The sequence below is a fragment of the Corvus cornix genome, chromosome 7, assembly GCF_000738735.6.
Source record: "Corvus cornix cornix isolate S_Up_H32 chromosome 7, ASM73873v5, whole genome shotgun sequence".
NCBI lineage: Eukaryota > Metazoa > Chordata > Aves > Passeriformes > Corvidae > Corvus > Corvus cornix.
The window spans coordinates 17,268,511-17,289,954 of NC_046337.1; the positions used below are offsets into that span (position 1 = coordinate 17,268,511).

The window sequence follows — 21,444 nt, forward strand, 5'->3', positions numbered from 1 at the left end:
AGATCTGTTAAGTTCTCCCTTCTTCGACGCCCCCATTGGTCTACTCATGTAATTCTCTCCCTTAAGTTATCCCTATTGGATATTCCTCTGTTGTCTCCTCCTCCTCAGTCGCTCCCCATTGGTTGTTTCCCTTTGTTCCACCCCCGTATAAAATACTGTGTTCTCCCTTGTCCCTGGTCTTGGTCCCTGGACTCTCCACCTGCAATAAACCAGCTGGAACCCATATAAAAGGCCCCTCTCTCATCCTTTGCCTCCGCCGACGCTTTTACATCATCTTTGTTTGGGGCTCGCTCCTTGCAAAGGAGCCAGCTTTCCCTGCTTGCTGCAGCTGACACCAAGGACGTCTGCAGCTGGATGCTGTGCTGCCTCGGGCAGCCCCAACAGTGTCAGAAGTTCTTTAGAACTCTGGCTTTTGTGCTTACTCTGAGATTTGATCACTAGACACTTTTTGAAAAGTCTGATCAGGAAACATAACTCTTCAAATTAAAATTAAGCAATATATGAGTTTACTAGTCAACAATATTTTAAGAATGAAGCACTGCAAAATGTATTTTATATCCCACTTGATTGTTACAGTCTGTGTTGACATGGGCAAGTGCAAGCCCCAGGGTAAGAGGAGTCTGTGAGGACTTTGTTTTGTGACCATTTAACGTCACATCCATGGAACTAATATTTTCTTGTTATGAATTTCCTGGGCCAGCTGACACCAGAACAGTCCCAAGAAGGTTAAGATTTTAAAGCCAACATTAAAAAAAAGTTAAAAAAGATGCTAGCAAAAGTGATAATTCTTGAACTCCAGAACAATCTTTTCAAAGCCTCAAGTTTTCAGCCTTTCAGTAAGTCTCCTTACACTGCATTTTTCACCCATATATTGGATTTTATATTGATGTAAGCAACTCTAGAAATGCCCTATTCAGCATGGGATAATAGAACTCGCAGAGCAAAAGAAAGTTCTTGCCTGAATGTATTTCCCTTGAAATTAGCTAACTCACGCAGAACTGCTAGAAGTAAATGAGAAATGGGCAAGAAAGAATTGTATTCTGCACTGCTAAAAATGACAACTGAGTATAGATGGAGCAGCTCATTGTTGCTAAGTTTTCAGCAGGAGACTAACTTGCCAGCCCAGCTGAGAGCTTTGTTTGGAACTGCCAGGCAGGAACGCTGCTAATTTTAAGTAGTCACAGAGAGTTTCTTTTCTTGGCTGACTGTCAAGCATCTATGGCAACTGGCTGAGTCTGCATCTGCACCTGTGCAAGAAGTACCATCCGTTATTCCGAAAGACAAGCAGTGAATTTCTTTAGGATGGGAGCAAGTATAAGTCGCTATGTAGTGAGTGCATTAATTTTTGCAGAGGACCTGTTCTGATACTGCAACCCATTCTAGAAGCCAGAGAACAAGCTGGTCCCTCGAATAGTCTTGTAGCCTCTAAAATCACATTATGACAGAGCTCTTCTTAGCCTTCCTTACTAGCTAAGATCAGTTTTTGTTGACACAGGATAGAAATGGTGTAATTATGTATATGTGGAGTGAGAAGGTCTTGTGTGGAATTGAAGAAGTAGTGGTACTAACTGCAGATGCATAACAGAGCGTGGTGTTGATTTTGTTTAACCCCTGATAAAACTCATGCAGGAAGAGTTGCCATGGCAACAAGGCCCAAATCAGGCTAGCATGAACTAAAGGCTGAGATAACACAAGCCCATTTTTAGCACTCCAAAACAGAGAAACATGATGATCACACTAAGGATGGAAAAAATACAATTTAAAGCTGCATAATATGCTAGTAGGTCAACAGCTGAAAGTAAAGAATGCCACAAAGAAGACCATTTCATAAGCATGCCTCTAATAATTGCAAAATAAAATATCAAAATATAACAGCAAGAATTCTGGGAGTCTCTATCCTGTTCAAACTGTAGCTCTGAAATCAAAATATGATTGTCATATAACATATATTTTTTATCTTTTGGCATACTCTGTCCAGAAATGCATTTTCCAGCTGTTTGTTCAGGAACTCTGTCTTTTGTCCTCCAGTTCTGAAAAACTCTGCAGGATCATCCCCAAATATTTATCATTGTAGACTAACTATGCTGGATCAAAATAAGATTCCACTCCCTCCTATGTATAAAGGGTTGAAATCAATAGAATATTACTTTACAAGCCAGTAGTTCCTCTAGTACTCTACAGCCTCATAGAGGATGTAGGAATGGCCACAGAAAAGAGACACTGAAGATCTATGACTATGAGGTGTCTGCTGTGGCCATGGGAACATGTAGAGAATCTGAAAAGAGACCAGAGAGGGGCAGGAAGCCACTGGGCAAAAAGTGTACTCAGTTCTTGGCAAAGGACTCTTACTTATTTTATCTTCTCCTCAGATGGACTTCCAGTGTACTTCACTTCTGCCTAACCCAGGTATTACCAGGTGCTGTACAATCATTGCCAGGACTAAGAAGCTTGCCAGTCTTGTCTCTTCTTCCCCATTGGTGCCAAGTATTTTTTTCAGAGAAAAAACTATGAAAAATTACATTTTTTCAAAAGTAATGCAAATAAATATTTCAAAGAGGATGTTCAGTGTAATTGACTGAGGAAGAACCATAAAAGCCTAGGGGTCTTGGAACCTCCCTGACACCTGAGTAGCCTATTTGAAATTCTACAGCAGGCACAACATAAAAGATCACTTCCATCTTGTCTAGGTAGCAGCATATGTTTTCTCATAAGAAATGTGAAGGTTAGTCAGGCAAAGTATCTCTGTCAACAGATTCTTTGTGAAGAGCAGATTGAATATTTCATGGGGACATTTTCCTGACAGATTTGTTGTCAGTCTTGGCTTCCTGCCCTAAAGATGCTTCTTTGATCGAACAGGAATGTCATTGTTCTGAATAGCCACACTCTGGATTAGAGTCTCTTCATCAAGCATTATTCCTGCTATGTATATTTAAACTGTTCCCATTTATTATCAGCCACTCTGCTTCTCTATAAATTGGTATTATGCTGCATTTAGGACTGAGGTTTAACTGTGGAGTGTGGAAGACAGGCATAACAGAAACAGTAATTTGTTAGACAAACCCTTCAACCATAGAAGTGTAATGGTATTCAAGGAATTGTGTTTTCCCTACATAAACATGAATATCCTATGAGTATCAGTTTCGCTGTCTTCATGACTGTTGCTGTCTGACCATAGCTACTGTCCTCAGTTCCTGGTATTTAGCAGTACTGAAAATTGGTGAAAAGGTTTAAGGTTTCAATGAATTTTCCTTCATTAGGTTTACTCCCAAAAGCCACTAATATGAATGTAAGCACATAAAATGTTACCTAAACTTTTGCCAGAACAACCTTTTACACATTATCATGTGAATCGAAATTGGGCTATGGTGAATCTATTGTGTCCTGAAATATTTAAAATTTTTAAGCTTTAAAATATTTCAATTCCAGGGATAAACACTACCTAGCATCAAGTTCAACAACGAACTTTGCTGGGGAAATAAAATAATCCACTAGACTAGGTTCTCCACACAGTTTAAAACATCATGTCTCAGAAAATAGCTATTAAGAGATAATATACATATATATGTGCATGCCTCAAAGGCAATAAGGTAGCTTAATAATGGAATGGCTCTTCACTGATAGATGTGAAGTCATAGAAGGGTAAAACATGTATCTTCTAGTTATACATAAGCATATAGGATGCAGAGAGTATTTTTGTTGCCCAGCTGGATTCTCAAGGGCTGCTCCAGTAACAGCCAACATCAGGACCCTAATGTACCCAGCATTATCAAGTGAAAAACCAAGGAATAATGAGGTGGTGCTGTCTAATGTAAGAAATGAAGTTAATTACCTTTCTCTATTTCACTTTGGAAGGACAATTTCCGTCTCCGTAGTTTGCAGTTATCTCCATCCGTATCATTGGTAGTTTGTGATCTTATAACGAGGTCAGACTTGATTAACGAAATATGAAAAAAAAAAAGACAGATTAGTCCCATGTAAAGAGGGCAGGTGATTGCCCTATTTGCAATAGGTGATTGACTGTTAATCACGTTCAAGCTTTAAAAAAGGCAATATTAAAGTCAGTCTGCATCAGGCTCTCCATCAGCAGCTAATGAATGGAATTGCCCAAGGCTAACATTAAAAAAAATTATGCAAATTGAGCAAAACCAACACTGTCATCACCTAATGGTGAAATACAATTATCCTGATAGTAAGTTTACATGGAAATACATGTGTTCATGTATTATTTTCATTATTATTATCAGCTTCTCTGAACTTGCACAGATATGGTTTACATAATCTTAGAGAAATTAATGAAAAAAATTAAATTACCTCTAACAGAGAATGTATACTATTTCAAGAAGTGGTGACTGATTGCAATTGTATTTATACTTAATTCATGGTAATGATTATAAAGGTTACAATAATTTAAACAATAATTTTAAAGGTTATATTTTACAATAAATACAATACTGACAAGGATCAGGCACTTCACCTCTCATTATTTTATCTTTCTGGATCCTCCCTACCTCTTTATCAGATTTAGATCATTCAGATATTTATTTCTGTAGCAGAACAAAATGTAGTTTATTTCTATCCATCTTAAGAAGATTGCAGTGCTTTTTTTTTCAGTAGATACAAGATGCATTTAACCCTTATTTTTTCTACTTACTTAAAAATAAGAAATGTACAAATTAGCAAATATAACACCAGTTTTGCTCTTTGTATACATACCCATGGCATTGGCTTCAGCCTACTTCCCTTCCCTGTGCTAGTGAGGTTTCCCATACCACTCATATAAGCAGATTTGCATGTGGGAGAAGGGCAGAGGGGCACTGGGAAGTGTTTACATCTTTCTCTATTCCCTTCATTGTAAACCTGGCAAGTAATGTGCTTCAGGGGTGGCCCATTGGTAGAATAACTGCAGGAAGGAAATTATACTTTTACACAAATAGGAGGGCAAGAGCAGAAGTTGAGGCAGAAGCACCTATTATTCTGATAACTAATTCAGATCTGAATGATGTTTTGAAGATGAGAATGTGCTCAATGCTTCTTTTGGGGGATGATTTTCTGGCTTGCAATAGACAGTGGAAAGTAAGTGGAATTTCTAGAGAAAAATGGTGATTTTGCAAGCTCAGAAGCCTCTCCTGCCTTCCTTGTCTCTGGGAAGACTAGTAATTTTTAATCAGTGGCTGGTACAAAACTAAGGAATAACAACTGAAAAATTTCTGAGGTAAATAAGAAGTGTGAAATTTCTTTGTGTTCTCACAAAAGAGAAGATAGATTAAAAAAATAATTTCTCAGATCTGAGGAAAAAAAAATGATAAAATATTGATGACAATGTAATTGCAAGAAATAATTGCTCAGACTTAAATCATTAACGTGAAATTATCCTCAAGAAATTTTTCAAACATATGGACATTCAGTTTTAACTTAAATTTATCACTAGACTATACATTTATTCTGTTGTATTTCACCTGTAATTAATAATTATGATCTTTACAATGCATACAGAAGGATGACTGAAAAAAAGAATATAATTGGTCTTCTATTTTTGGAATGATATTTTACTTAAAAAGGCTCATAATATAAAGAAGTGACATTTCTTGTCAGAAGTTTTATTCGTTATAATTTTTTAAAAAAGGTCCACATATGATTAGCAAAGATTTCTCTATGATTTACAGCCCAAAATTAGTGTTCTTTTTCTCTTTTTTTCTTAGAAGGCCTTTGAGGCTAAATTATGTTAGTTCCTTCTCACTGAAGCTCTGTTGTTCTTTAAAGTGTAGTCAGAAGCCACAAAACAGCAGTATCTCAGAAATAATTAAATGTAAACCAGTCATTCTGTGGGCAGTGTAGTCCCTGGCTTGTGGCCAGAGCTAGTGGACCTGCAATCTTCTGGGGAAGATTTTAGCCTCAGCAGCATGAGCTGGGCAAGAGAATTTCCCTGCTCCCCTTCTGGCCAAACATCCACTTTCTTTCCCAGTCAGACTAACCCTGTCAGTCTGAAATGAGGAAACACTGGTGGTATTTTGACCTTCCTGAAGATGTAATTTGTGCAAAAGGGGACACTTAGGACAGTCACTGTGGGAACAAGAGACCAAGAAATGCCTGCAAATCTGAAGACTGAGTGAAAGTTGAAAAGTCCCTTCTAAGTTTTTAGTCTCCTAGGAGGTAGAGTGCATGCCAAGATAAGGGAATTAACAATTGGTATTTGAAAGGCAATTAAATATTTTCTATTGCTAGACACAGAATGAATCTGGATAATCTGATTTATCCTTATTTTATGGATGTACAATTACATTTAGTGTCAAAAGTTCCCCTTGTGGTGACCTAGGCTATAGTCATCTGAAAAAAAACATATTTTCCATGGCTTTAACAAAACCCCTCTGGGCGAAGCCTTAATACTATTTAAATATAGAACCAAATCCTGTTAGATTAACATCATCTGAATAATTTCATTGACTTCTGCTGAGTTTAACTGACTTCAGTAGAAGCAATCAGGTGAGTATATTTTTTTAATATAGGATTTGGCCTCAGGATTTTAGCTTTTCATTTTGTTAACCTTGGTTTTTCAAATGCTGTTTTCAAGTTTTGTTACTGTGGGACAGATTTGGCCCAATATTAAGAAAGAAAAATCACTTATTGTATGTACCTTTGCAGTTTCATCTCTCAGATTAAAAGTTAGTTCTAGATTGGTGAGGAAGAGATCAGAAAATTCAGGGTACATATCCAAAACTTCTAGTAGATCTTCTCTCTGGATCTTATGTAAGTCACAGTAAGTTAAAGCTCTTACATCTGCATTTGACTTTCCTGGTTTTGCATAAAGATGTACCATCTCTCCAAAAATATCATTTTTCCCTGCAGAAAGAAAATTAAACAAAGATTATTATTTTCAACATGAATAAGCCATTAAATTGAATGATGTATTTCTTTATGATAGTGGCATAGAATACTTGATTTTACATGAAGTGATACAACCAAATCACCATTGCACATATATAAAGAGGAAACAGTATTATTAAGTATTAAAAGTGAAATTATTAAGATCAATGAAAATACATAGGCATATAACTGGACTAAATGAAAGTTTCATCACAATTTTTCTTCAGTTTCATCAAAACAACATGACTTGTGCAGGTTCCTTTGTCCTTTCTTCTAAAAGCATTATTTGGTGATTTCAATCATATTGTTATGAGCACAAAGATGCAATTTCTATTGTTCAGTCCAGTACAGCATTTGTCTGGCCTGTAATAATCATTTTTTTAAGAATTACATGAAGAAACCAACCATACTTGAAATATATTTTAGTAGAAAATTACTTCATTTTTATATTTTTTGGAGGGAATGCAAAACGTCTAAGATGCAGGCGTTCTTTTGAATAAGCCCCTTAAACACGTCTGTTTTGATACCATTACAGTTCTTCCAATCAATGTTGACACATTTGCAATAGGTGTTTGTTAGGATTGTCATCTCTATTTAATTGCTCATTTTTGCCAAACTGCACCTAACCTTCATCAATGCAGAGCAGCTGCACCTGTAAACCAGTGAAAATATGCTCTAAACTAAGGGTTTCAGGGTTACCTGCAAAATGGGGTTTGGGGAGGAACTAAGAAAACACTTGCGGAAAAGAATAGTGATCATAGCATGGGAGAAGCAGCAGATTGGTAAAAAAGAATACAGTGGTGATTTTTTGACTCTGTTAAACATTTGTGCCTTTCAAATTAGGTTACTAAGAGTAGGTCTGGTTTCTCCATTTTCTAAAAAGGAAGCTGAAAACTACAGCTAAAAAATACAAAAAATAATTTAAGGCCTGATTTACAGTGAGGGTCTTAAGGAACATGGGAAGATTAAGAGATAACCTGATTATATTGCATATATTCTTTAGAGAGGAAAAATTATTTGGGATTCAATGCCTCTGGAATATGAGAAGGAATGCATAGGAAGAACCAATGGAAAGAAATTGAAGCAAGATAATTTTGTACTGGAAATAAGCACACATTTTTAACAGTAAAGGTGATTAACTATGGAAATAAACTGCCAACAAAAGTGATCCTTTTTTCATCTCTTCATATCTTCAGAGCAAAACCTCTTGTTTTTATTTCGTCAAACACAGTTCATTAGACGTAACAGTCAAAGATAGGAAATGTAACAGGAGTCAGTAATGTAACAGGGGTTTGCCAATATAGTCCTTCTGTCCTAAATGTTTATGAAATCAGAGGTCCCTATTCAAGGCATATAAAACCTGTGTAATGAGAGTATTGACATGGTTGTAGTAGTTTTATATCTTGTCTGCAAAGCTGAAACAGTAGATTTCAGAGACATTGTGTTTTCTAAGGATTTGATGCAGAATTACTGTTGCCAGATCAGTATTAAAGAAACTTAACTCATCCACATCAGACAGTGCTGATGATTTGAAGAAAACTGGTGGAGAGACACAACATTTCTCAGAACACTTTGATTTCTTTGATGATGTTGCAATACTTGTTAAGGGTGAAAATTTCATCCATGCTACCTCTGTTGGAATACTCTGTTGTCCAGAGCACAAAGCACTGAGTGTTTTTTATGTCCATTTTTGTGTGGGGGTTTTTCAGAAAGAGGAATTAACTAAAAATATTTGACTAAGTATTGATAAACTTTGTTAGGTTTCTGAGTGATTTCAGTGCAGAGTAATTTTCCTTTGAATCATCTATCCTTTTTCTGCACATTCTTCAAGATACCACAGACTCATTCACTGGAGCCAGGTATGGGCAGATTCCTGCCTCATGGATCATCATGCAACAGATGTGGGCTCAGTTTCTTCTGGATGCAGTTGTGCACGCCTGTCCTTATGTCTGACCTACCATTCCTGGGAGAGTGAGGCTCCAAACTGCAGTCCCTGGTGTGAACAGCTATAGGCCAGAAGAGATACAGTAGCATGGCCCTGCAAATACCTGGGTTTCTGCTGCAGTGTGAGAGCACAGGGATCTGATGTGCATAATATGAAAAACTTGACCAGTCTGCATCTTTGGCCCAGGAAGGAATTGATGAATCCATAAAATTGTCAGTTTGTCTTGATTGCAAGTGCAACAGAAATAGTACAGAAATTTACATGGTTTTGATGTGAGAGATTAATTCCTTGATGAACCACACTGCTCGTAATCAGGGAAAGACTCTTACACAGTTAAGTAAAAACCTCACAGTGTTATACTTGCATGCTCCCTACTTTGCTTGTGCCTAAAGCTGGCCCAGCTGATGAGATGCAACAGCATGACATGATGAATTATCTTGATAACACTATCTAAACCTAGGGAAGGATTGCTTTAGGCACACCTTTGTTCTGCTCACATATCCACCCTGCAAAGTACAAACAGAATAATCAGTCAAAAGTGGGTTAATAGCAACCTACTGCCCCCAGTCCACCTCTTGCTTCAGCTGCTTTTCAGACTGTAAGTTCCTGCAGTGGCCAATTAACAGAAAGACAACATACGAATGATATTACAGCTGGTATAGGCTTCTGTACAGCAAAATCCTTACTCATCTATTCAATTATTCTTTCCATTTATATTACCTAATATAAAATTGGAGAAAAAAAATCTGTAGTCAAGTTTAGGTAAGGTTTTAGTTATTTTACTTTTAATATTGCTATAGCTAATGAAGTCTTACTGGTTTCACATAAGAGCTATGCCCAGTTGCAGGTGAGCTCCCAGCTGGACTGAGCATTGTCCTGAGCCAACTTTGTTAGGAAAGAAAACAAGTAACTCTCATGCTATACAAACAAGAATGTGTTAGTAAGAAACATAGGGGAAACACCGGTGTTACTACATCTAGATCAGATTAATGTTATTCTCTTCTTTTCCTTTATGCCCAGTGGGCAGAAACAGATATTTCTGAAAATCTCTACGAGACGTTTTGAACGCCCAGAGTAGATTGCTCCAGTTAGCAAATAGGGGAGTCTACGTGTCTCAATACCTTCATCACTGTTAAAAAACAGGTGGGTCTTGACTTTTGATCTTGCAACATAATCAGAACTGGAATAACTGGATATCTGCTTGCCTCAACTTGCAGCTTGCCTTTTACCTAGGAATTAATGTGACTAAAGATAAATCTTTAGAAATCCAAAGAAGTGGGCTCTTTGGTGCTCATGAATTATTACAGTAATGTAGACTTTTCTTCTTAAATTATTTTTTTACTTGATTTCAAATAATAGTGAGTAAAACATTTACAAATTTCCTGTCCCAGGAACAACAATAAATATTTCTTTTGAAAATCGTACTCTTTTAATATGCCTTGTAATAATGTACTTACCAAGAATGGCTACAACAATGTCACTCTTAAGGATTTCAATGGAGCCTCTTGACACAAAATAAAGAGCAGTGAGAACATCTCCACAGTGCACTAAAGTGTCTCCAGGAGGTGCATGTGTTGTCTTAAATTTCATAGCCAAAGCTCGAAGACAGCCTTTACTGGCCCCCCGGAAAGCTTTGCAATTCTGAAGCAAATTTTGGTTGAGGTGCAAACAAATGTCAGCTTGTAAGCATTCTGGAAACCCCTTCAGGACCTGGAAAGACAAGCATAAGGATTTCATGCTAATGCTATGAAAGTTCTTTTTATAATTTTTATTTTTTTTTCCTGGACAAAGAGAAAGAAGTGACCTATGTGGCTCTAAGAGCTGTAGGATTGTTAAAATTCAACAAATGCATAGTATAATCTATATTGCAAAGCTTTTACAATGTGAGCACTCATATAAATACTAATCTATATAGTAGTTACAAAATATGCTATTAAGATTTCTTTCATTGCAAGAAATGGTATCAGGGTATATGAATGACTATACTGCAATAAAATAACAAGTAAGACAGTTAAAGGGAGAATCTCGACTGAATTTCACCTATTTGGACTGATATATCTATATCCTTTTTATCTATTGTCAAAGTACTACATTTATTATAAGAGAGGTTTTTGCTGAAATAAACATGACATTTTCACAATAAATATATTCTGCTTGCAAGTGTAGGTCTTTGATTTTTATCAGAAAAAGCAACATGAGCTATTGAAACAACAATGTTATGCAGATGTACATAGGCAGATGATTAGTTCAGCAAACTACAGGGCTACTTGCTGTGGTCCTTGCTCATCTCTTACCAGAACAACAGGAGTTTGCCTGAAGTAGAATCATGGGATTCCTCTTGGGTACCATGGCAACATGTTAATTTTGTTTAGAAGGAAAGAAGGGAGCTATTTACAATGTGGTCATTACGTGTAAGCTTTTCTAAATTGCCTAGGATAATATACCTCTGATTCTTTTAGAATCTACAAACATTTCTGCTACTGACTTCATGGGAATACTGTGAGTGACTCTGCCTGCTGACACATTATGACACACCACCTTTCTTTGTTATGTCCTGTTATCTGCTGTCAGTGATGTGGTTGGGTCATATGCTTTCCCTGGGGACAGCTACAACTGTTGCATATTACTAAAGGCAAAATATGTACTGATGCTACAAGTCTTATGAATATGTGAACAGGATGTGTCTTTTTATTTGACCAGTCTATTATTTCGTCCTCGCTTATCTTCTGCACTGTTTTTTCTATAAACATGTAAACATTTCTGCAGAGAAAACACATATCCAAAATGCATTCACTTGTTGCTGTATTAATTTGTATTTCAGCACAAAAAAGTCTAGGCACTCACTCACTTTGCAGAAATATATTCACAACTCAAATCCCTTGCTAGTGAAGATGAACCCAATTCTGATATGAGGCTTCTGTCCACACAAGCCAAGCTATGTTTTAAAAATGAGATACTAGAACCTTAAACAGAGTGGAAATATTTCTATGATTGTTAATGGAAATCAATGCTGTGAAATAACAAACAATGTTTTAATACACATGTATACAACAATTTTTGAGCCTTAGGACATTACCACATGAAATTTATACATCCTCAGAAAATGCCAGCATTCAACAACACTGAGCAAAAGAAAATATGATAAATGAAAAGCTTCTGTGGTGTCACTCTGTTTTCAGTACCTATCACACCACTAGAAATAGCTTAGTATCCAATTATGCTCTTTAGTTTAATGCAATTATATTGAAATAAAAAGGCTGTAGATTGTAGTAACTTATTTACTGAATGATAGTGAAAAACTGAGAAACAAATATGTTTACCAAATGATAGAGGTGGAGAAAAATTGTGTTTATTTTGAAATTGTTCTCTAGTCATGTGAGTATAAAAGACCTATTTTGAATTAATTTGTTTGCTATGCATCTATCTAAACACAATTTAGAAGAGCTCCATTTTTATAGGATGTGAAATAGGAAATGTATTTTGAATTCAGAAGTTCTTACAAGAAAAGTGTATTTGAATTTTTAGGAAGTCATGAGCACTTAGAATATACTTAGAATAAATTGTTTTAATTTTTCCTATCAGCTGTTTATCTGATTTATCAAGGGATTGTATTTTACCATTAAGCAAAACCCATGCAGACCATTTGTGTTGGTTTATATTTCTGAAGATACTTTGGATATTCCTTTATAGAAACAATTATTTTTATAATTAATTTACACTTATCGTGAAACTGTTATAAAATCATTTCATATTAGTTAATAATTATTTATATGCCAATAACATCTGACAGATACCAGGCTCTTTTTAAGCACCTGTGATTAAAAAGTCCCTGCTCCATGGAGCTTACACTCTAAAATAGTTTCATACATCAGAGAGGAAAGACATCTACTCTTTAATATCACAATTTTAAAATGCCCAGAAAGAAGACTAAATAGCATTTGTTTCCAATGGAGTTTGGAGATTACTCCATTAATACACGCTTAGAAATTCAAGAAAGAAGCTGATTTGAAGAAAAATTTGTTAAAACATTGGCAAAACCTACATTGCTAAAAAGAGCTTACCATATTGCACACATTGTGTGTAGTGAGGTATTAAATCTAAGTCCAGTAGCTGACACAATACAGAATTTGATGTTTCCAAACTAATTTTTATGCTGTGCAATACAGACAACATTTTGCCAACCCAAACCTCCAACTATTTGTTACATTTATTCTCATATTCTGATTTTCATTATGAAATTGCATTGAAAATTTTGTTATTATAATGTGAGAATCAACATCAACATCAAATTTGTACCCACACTGCCTATACTAAATATTAGAAAATCATCCATGCAGTCTTCAAAATAAATAATTGAAAATTATAAAACTAGAATTGCTCTTTAATAACATTATTATCAATGGAAAATCCAAAACTAATAAATAATTTTAATACAGATTTTAGTTTCAATTGTTCCATTCTTTTCCAACATGTTTCTATTGTTATACACAGTATTTCCTCAGCTGTGATTCCATGGGGCCCTGGTGAGAAAAATCTTGGATTCTCATGGTTAGAATAATGTTTGGAATCAGAACTCATGCATAATTCAAGAAATACATATAGATATTTTTAAAAAAACATGTAACAAGGCATAAAATCAGCTTTAGCTCTCCCCCCTTAAAAAAGAAAAAGTAAAGTAAAATAAAATCAGTTAGGATGCTGTGACCACAGGCTCCAGTTGTATCTCATTGGTAGTTATCAAGTCCAAGTTCAGTTATCTCTTCCTGTCTGGAATAAAACTTACTCCACGTCAAATAACATTGGCCTGCTTACAGAGGAGGATATTCATCCAGACAGATGTAAAACATTTTACATGGAATAAGTGATTGAGGATTCGTGAGGATAGTCAGGACATGCATGATTCATACTGCCTTGAAGAACGTGATCTTTTGTATGAGGAGAGGGAATCCAGCTTCATTAACTTCTTTTCTCAAGATGACAGTAAGGTATCACTCACACATGCATCAGCTACATTTTTGACAACAGACTTGGACACATCTTTGTGCCTTAATCTCAGGCAACAAGCAACTGTTTGGGGCAAAGATAACCTTGGGGTTTTTGGATAAATAATAAAATTCATGACAATTTTTAGATTTTCTATCCTTAGTTCTGGAAAAGGTATTGACATATGTCCCACAGAAGATATTTAGAAAGTATATAAACTGAAGTAAATGAAGATATTAGCTACAATAATTTTCATTAAACATGGAAATACCGCTTTCCATACCAACAAAACCACAGAATGATTGAGGTGGGAAAGGACTTCTTGTTGGAAAGATCATCTTGTTGGAAGGTCCATCCTCCCTGCTCAAGGAGGTCTACCTAGAGCTGGTAGCCAGGGCAATGTCCAGATGGCTTTCAAGTATCTCTGAGGAAAGAGGTGCCACAGCCTCTCTGGGCAACTTCTACCAGTGCTGTTATCCTCACAGTAAAAATGTGCTTCCTGGTGTTTGGACGAAGCCTCCAGTTTCAGTATGTGCCCATTACCTCTGGTCCTGTCACTGGGCACCACTGAAAACTTGTTCCACCTTCTTTACACCCTCCCTTCAGGTATTCACACTGATGAGATCCTCTGTAAGCCTTTATTTCTCCCATCTGGCTGAACAGTCCCAGCTCTCTCAGCCTTTCCTAGTATGAGAGATGACTGTTTGCAGCCTTACAATCAAAGATACTCCTTTAATTCTGCATTTAATCTTCTGTTGTGAGTTTCTCAGTTGAAAAATAGGTGGGATCATTAAATACCAAGCAGCAGTTGAAGAAAGCACAAGAGGGCTCTTGTGTGTTTTGCTGTGTTTGGGGTATGTTGAAACTAGTGACTGAGGCTTTCTTGTCCTAGAATCAGTCAGACTTGTTTATGAGTGGCAGGTGCCCAGCATATAGAGGGAAAGATAAAGGGAGACTGCCAAGTTCATCTGAGAATTTAATATGGCATAAACTGAAAGAGGATTCTGGTCCTTCTCCACATTATCTGTTTATTCGTGCCTTGTCTTGATCCCTCCTCATGAAATGGTTTGAGAAACTGATCCATGCAAAAAATTAATGCAGCAAAAGATTGAGCAGCTGAAGGTACAAAGAGGCAGAAATAAATTCACTTTGTGTCATGACCACACATATGTAGTATCTGGTTCTCACCTGCGTAAGAGAGATCTCAGGCTATGTTGACATTGGCATCATTAAATGCCGAATAAAGTTGTCAAAATATTTGAATAATAAAATTTGAACTTTATATTAAAAATTAACCTTTTGTCTTTGGTAAGAATCAGTGAAATTAATTAATATTAATTCATATATTTGGTGAAATAACCTATGTATTTAATTTTCACCTTTCTACTAGCCACATAATTTTAAGGCTAACTTGAGACTCTTTAGCTGCACAAACTGTGCTGCTTAGATTTTGAATTAGGAACTCTGTCCTGCAGTAGCGCTTTCCTCTGATTAGGAAAGAAAGAACAAGGTCACAGGTGGCAATAATTCTGCTCCAGAAGCTCTTGGGCTCCACATAGAAAGTTTGTTTAAGAAAAATCCTCTTCTTCATACAGAATGATTTTTTTTTAATGTTCAGTATATTATAACAGCTGAGAGAAAAGAACAGCAGTATGTGATAATGAGCTAATTCACCTTTCAGTGAGATTGAAGCCTTATCAAGAATAGGATCTTTTGTTTTCAGTCATTGCCACAACACAGATGTGTGACACCTTTATGCTGAAATTAGTGAAACTGCAGTGGACCATTCTTCTATAATCTTATTACAGTTTCTGAGTACATATGAAAAGTGATCTCTGAGATATGATACACTGCTGAACAAGGAAGACAGAAAATTATTTCAGTTTGTTCAACTGTTGACTCCCTTACCAACAGAAAAGTTTTAAGTCTGTAGAAGTTGAAGATTGACCAGATCATATTTTTCAAAAAATATGATAGTTGAAAAATTAATTGCTCTTGTTTTTGAGATTTTAGATGACAATGCAGTGAGAAACTGATAAAGGATCATTTAGCAATAGATTGACATTCTTGAAAACATTCTTTTCTATGAGGTCTTCTTTTCTATAACTCAATTCAATGTAGACAATCACATTTTTTAAGTGGTCTTGTTACAGAAAATGAAAGAACAGGTTTACAGCTAATCACAAGGTACTTCCTGTCTGGTTTATATATCACGATTTCTGTTTTGACAAATAGACAAACAGAATTTCCAACATGATGACATATTCTCTCTGTTTAAGAATTTACTGCTAGGTTTTGTTCCAAACACATCTAATTTGCATTAGGCTTTTGATGGTACAAAGAATTTCTCCTTGCTGTTTTTTAAATTTTACCTTACTTTTGTAATCCTCTGCTTCAAATATATTAGTGGCACTGGCGATGTCAACCAGGTATCAGTGGCCAATTTCTTACAAAAGAAGCCTTAACAAGGCAATAGTGAACCTGCCCTTTATTTACTACAGTAGAATTCCTGGTTTAAGATAGGTGTGTGCTCTACTGTACTTGCATGATCACAGTGGCCAAGACAGTTATCACAATTCTAAAATTAATCATTGCTTGGATGCTTGCAGGAGAAATTGTACATTTATTTACAAAAATTATGACTTGCTCTCTCCTTTCATGATATTGGGCAAAACCCAAAACAGAAAGATATCTGTCCCAGATCCAAAGTTTTAATTAATGTTCACATTGGGCTAAATACTTTTCAGCTTGTCCCACTTAGTTCTTTGAACTCTTTTCAAATGTAAAATAAACCAATAAAGCTACTCAGATGCACAGAAGATCCATGGAAAGAAGGGGTGGGACAGGATTGTAAAAAATACATGCATAACTTAAAAAAACACTTCAAATACTATATAACTAATCTTTTTAGGGTAAGCATCATAGGCATGCTATTATCAGTGCTGGACTGATAATATGGGAATGAAAGAGGAAAAAGAAGGCAAAAAGAGTTTAGGAAAAACAGAACAGGATAGTTAAAAAAATATTATAAGAATTTGAATCTTTGGGACTGGTGACATCTTTCATGAAGCAATATGCATTGTAAATACTTTTTTTGTAATTTGACTTTGCCAGTGTATATCACGGGGACATGATTTAAATTATGCTTATTCTGTAGACTCAAGATTTTTATCCAGATTATAATAAATCCAAAATCCTGTTTATCCAGTCCATGCATAATTATGTGGAACTGTTTTTAACCAAAATACATTATGTAATGGAATATAATCAAAAAGATGTAGAAATAGAGCAGAAGGGAGCAAATGAACAAATAAACAAGGTCTCGGCATATTTCACCTGCAGGTCTTTAAAGCTAATTTTATGTTTAACCATTTCAAATAAGCATGAAATTCTATCTTCCAGTTTGCAATCTAAGGTGTAGAATTTTGTTTAGAAAATCAAGTTTAGTCTTAGTGCACTATTACTCCTGAGACTAAAAGGGTTTCTGTTTAATGGCTTTTTAACATTTTTTATTTTCCACTTTACCTGGGTTCTTAAATATATTACTGAGGATAATTTAAAACATCTTTTGAAATATATTCTCCAATGTTATTTTTATATATATATATATATATGTGAGTATGTGTGTGTATATGTTGCATGTACATATATATATATAAAAAATATGTAAATTATTATGCATTTCATATTTCAACGGAAAAAGAGGACTTCATTTTTGAATTTTTTTCAGCTTTCAGTCATGAAATGAAAAAAATTGGATGAAATTCTGCCTTCAGAATTTGCAAAAACTCCAAGTAAACATGGGCAGGAAATCAAACACATTTGTCTGAGGACAATATTAGTCCTTTGTTTTGTAAATGCAAATATTTCATGCAAAATTAAGTAAAAAACACATGCAAGTCCAACTCATATGCACATGGCTAATAGCCAAGAAAACTTCATTGGTGCGTGTGTTAACATGCATATATGGTTTAAACTAAGAGCATTCACACAAAGGAAAATGCAGAATGATCAGCAGCATGGCAACTTTGTCAGTGACATTCCTACAGAGCAACTATCTAATGCAAACCAATATGCACATGACCTTTTTTGGGCAGAGAAGCATGACTTGAGTTGTGGGGTAAAACAGTGATTAATAAACATGGTTAGATTAGCATTTTTTAATGTCTAAGTTTTAGTAACCATTTTGCCCCACATCTGATTCTACTTTGATTATTTCCCTTTGCTATCTACCCCTTCATCATGCAAAAAGTTACAATTAAAATTAGAAAGCATTGAACAAGCTCTAAACCCAACAGATAACATGGATATTCTCCACACTTTATACTGGAATTAAATTTGATATAAATACCTCCTGCTCTTACCAGTGGGTGGTGTTATTCCATGTATTTAGGTGTGAAGCAGACAGGAAAGAGATAAATCTTTCATAAGTACAACGTAAATCACACAATTCTCATATTATCCTTGTACTAAGTGTAATACATTCAAACTCAGTTTTAAAGGAAATTAAGTGATTGATATAAAACTTGAGGGATAGAACTTGTGAACAGAATAAGGAATAAAATACAACAAAACAAGATATTAAACTTGAGGGTTTTTCCACACTTTATTTAAAACAAATCCTCCATACTGCCTCACAATCATATTGCAGAATATGGGCTATTTAATCCATTTAATTGTTATTTCACATTAAAGACAAATCCAAGACTAATTTCAGTACACCAATTTCTGAATTATGCAACTTTTCACGTGACAACATGCAGTTATAGTTATTATTTCATGTGAAATAAGTTTTTAGTACATCCATTAGTGGTAATGAATTAGTTAAGGCATACATGATTTTGTAATATCTTCAGAAATAATTCAGTGAGCTACTTTAGGCTTAGGTTGAACACTTAAGGACCTGATCCTGCAAAGTGCTGAGTACCCCACAATTCCATTGCCATCAGAAGGAATAAGGGCTATTTAGTGCCACACAGGATGAAGCTACTGATGCTGCCTTCCACTGCAGTAATCCCCAGAAAAGATTTATACAGGTGCCCTTGTCCTGCCCTGGGGATATTATCCCTCTGGAGGGACACTCATGGAAGTGGCAGGTGAAGCCCAATATATTAATTTTCTATCATATTTTTAAGATCTGCTTTACTTAATGGTAACCATAAAGTCAAACTGTCAGTGATTCACCTGTATAGAAGATGTTAATCAAGACCATTGTTTCTGCTTACTGCATAAAAGCATAGTACTCTGACCATCATTCGGAAATGTATGTACAGATACCATGTGAAAACTGTTCAAATGTATGTCAAAATTTTGGAAGTTGATTTCTATTTAAATTGTTACAAAAGTGTATAGATTTTCTTGTTCTTGACAGCTTTCTGCAGAGTTCTGCGAAGTTTCTAATCTCCAGCTCTGAACAGCTTTGGAAAGCATCCCTACAGAGACACAGATTCACAGGTCCTCAAGATGCACAGTTCCCTCAATGTCTTCAAACTGATGTTGATTTTTCAGAAAACATATTTCTTTGACTTTTCAGAAAAAATCTATCTCCAGAAAAAAAGCCAGAGATACAGATGCTTACTTTTGCTCACTAGCAGATTGTCATTCCTTTTTAGCTAGCCATATATTTATAGAAGGAGAGATTACAGGGGCTTTTTTATCAAAACCAGAAAGTATGAGTATTATTCCTTGTCACTTCCTAGAAATGAGTTTCTGTGGATGGCTAAATGGTTAGTAATACTGTGTTGATTTTCAGTGCAGAATTATGTGGCTTGTATATGCAAGTGAATTACTTTTCAGGCTATCATGTGATTCAAATATTTCTCTTTGAAAAGAGCAGCTACACCTGCCTGCTCCTCTCTTCAACCCATTCCCAATATACCTGTTCAAGATTACACGGAAGTATTTTGAAAAGAATTGAGCTCTGTGGGTTTTATAGAACAGTAACTCTATAGATATTAACACAGGTACTCTTGTTTGATACTGGAAGTGGAAAATCAGGGCAAAGAACAAACAAAATTCTGGAACAGCTATGTCTGAAATAAGAAACCTATGTTTTTTTTTTCTCTATTTAAGCTTATAGGAGTCACCTGCAGTTCTCAAGCTTTCTGATACAAAGTGAAAATTGAGATTTCTGATATACCTGGTGATAACCTAGGCAGTGAAATGTCTGGATGTCAAATATGTAGTGGCTCAATTGTCAATAATTGAGTATATATCCACCTTCTTAAGCTTGTACTTTTACAGCTTATAAAGACTTACAGTCTCTTTTTAAGTTCTCATGCATTTATCTATTCCTCAGCATCTCTGCCTGAAAAACAGAAGAACATACCATGTTCATGTCAATGCCATTGGTGTAGGTCCACGCATGCTGGAAGTATTCCTCCAGTCGCTGCCGCAGAGGGTTTGGGATTTGATGAAAGCGTATGAACTCCTTCACTCGCAGCATCTGCATGTGATACCGTGCAGTTCCCGAGTAGAGTCTTTGGATTATTGCAGATACATTTCCAAAAATGCTAGCGTACATTAATGCTGGATTAAATAGAAACAAAACTTTCTTAAGTCATATCGTTGGGCTTTGCAGATGAGTATGGCTAAGTAAAAGTTAAGAACAAAGAGAAGAGTTAAAAAGGTATGCATACATTTATAGGTTCAGTTTTAAATTTAAAAAAAAAAAAGATTATCCAAATATGGACTATATGGGCTATAATTTCCTAAATCCACTCAAAACTCACTTTCTTAACCTATACAGGAATTGCTTACAGACACTGATATACAACACAAATCTTCTGACAGTTTGGATAACAGATTTTGAGTAGTCAAGCAACTTGATTACTTCCTGACACTGAATGAGTCACAACATATTTTTGCATACAACATTCTTTCCCTAGGAATTTGCCCTTCTGGCTGCATGCTTATAATCTTATTAGCTTAGAATGTTAAGCCATTTGCTCAAACACAGAGGAAAAAAAAAGATTAAAATCCACGATAAAATTACTTACAGCCAATCAACATGACACAGATGGAAAAGATTTTCTCTGAGTTGGTGTTTGGAGACACATTTCCAAATCCTACACTTGTCAGACTGCTGAAGGTAAAATAAAGTGCTGTAACGTATTTGTCCTTGATGGATGGTCCAGAGCTTGCATCACTCTTATTGTAATGCTTTCCTAGTTGTTCTCCTAAAGAATCCAACCAGCCAATCTTGTGAGCCAAGTAAGGCCTTTCTACATTTCCAATGGCATACCAAATGCAAGCAAGCCAGTGTGCAATTAGTGCAAATATGCACATGAGGAGCATCAGAACTGCAGCACCATATTCAGAGTATCTGTCCAATTTCCGTGCTACCCTCACTAAACGCAGCAGTCTAGCTGTCTTCAGAAGGCCTATTAACGTAGTTGTCTGTAAAAATAAGACAGAAATTAGTTTTCCCCATCAGCAAATGTATTCTCATGAACAATAAGCATGAATAAACCATTTTCAAATTCCATTATTTTGAGAAATCATCAAAATAAGTAGAAGAACCCATTTCAATGTAATCTTAATTTCATTTTCTTTAAACTATCAATTTCATTATAAAACCAGGGAATAAAATAAGAAATGTACATTTAAAATCATGATATATTGAAGTTGTTATTATGCACTAGATACTCTTCCAT

At 35.6% G+C, this 21,444-nt stretch overlaps 1 protein-coding gene and 1 long non-coding RNA gene across 5 annotated transcripts in view; one reads left to right on the forward strand and one right to left on the reverse strand.

Moving 5' to 3' along the window:
- The window catches only part of LOC109145679, a 45,807-nt gene extending 25,700 nt beyond the window's left edge, over positions 1 to 20,107 (forward strand). Inside the window, exons 3-4 of the long non-coding RNA XR_002047247.1 lie at positions 9,827 to 9,949; positions 19,161 to 20,107. This is a non-coding gene — a long non-coding RNA (uncharacterized LOC109145679). The remainder of the gene's footprint in view (positions 1 to 9,826; positions 9,950 to 19,160) is intronic.
- The window catches only part of KCNH7 (potassium voltage-gated channel subfamily H member 7), a 218,502-nt gene that overhangs the window by 19,682 nt on the left and 177,376 nt on the right, over positions 1 to 21,444 (reverse strand). For 2 of the 4 annotated variants that reach the window (XM_039554788.1, XM_039554790.1), the window contains 5 exons: positions 20,788 to 21,187; positions 20,118 to 20,317; positions 10,264 to 10,516; positions 6,632 to 6,837; positions 3,830 to 3,929 (listed from right to left, as the gene is read on the reverse strand). In XM_039554788.1, coding sequence (XP_039410722.1) covers positions 3,830 to 3,929; positions 6,632 to 6,837; positions 10,264 to 10,516; positions 20,118 to 20,317; positions 20,788 to 21,187 — 1,159 coding nt within the window. Of the gene's footprint in view, positions 1 to 3,829; positions 3,930 to 6,631; positions 6,838 to 10,263; positions 10,519 to 20,116; positions 20,318 to 20,787; positions 21,188 to 21,444 lie in introns of all 4 variants that reach the window. The other 2 variants (XM_039554789.1, XM_039554791.1) reach the window with 1 other exon arrangement.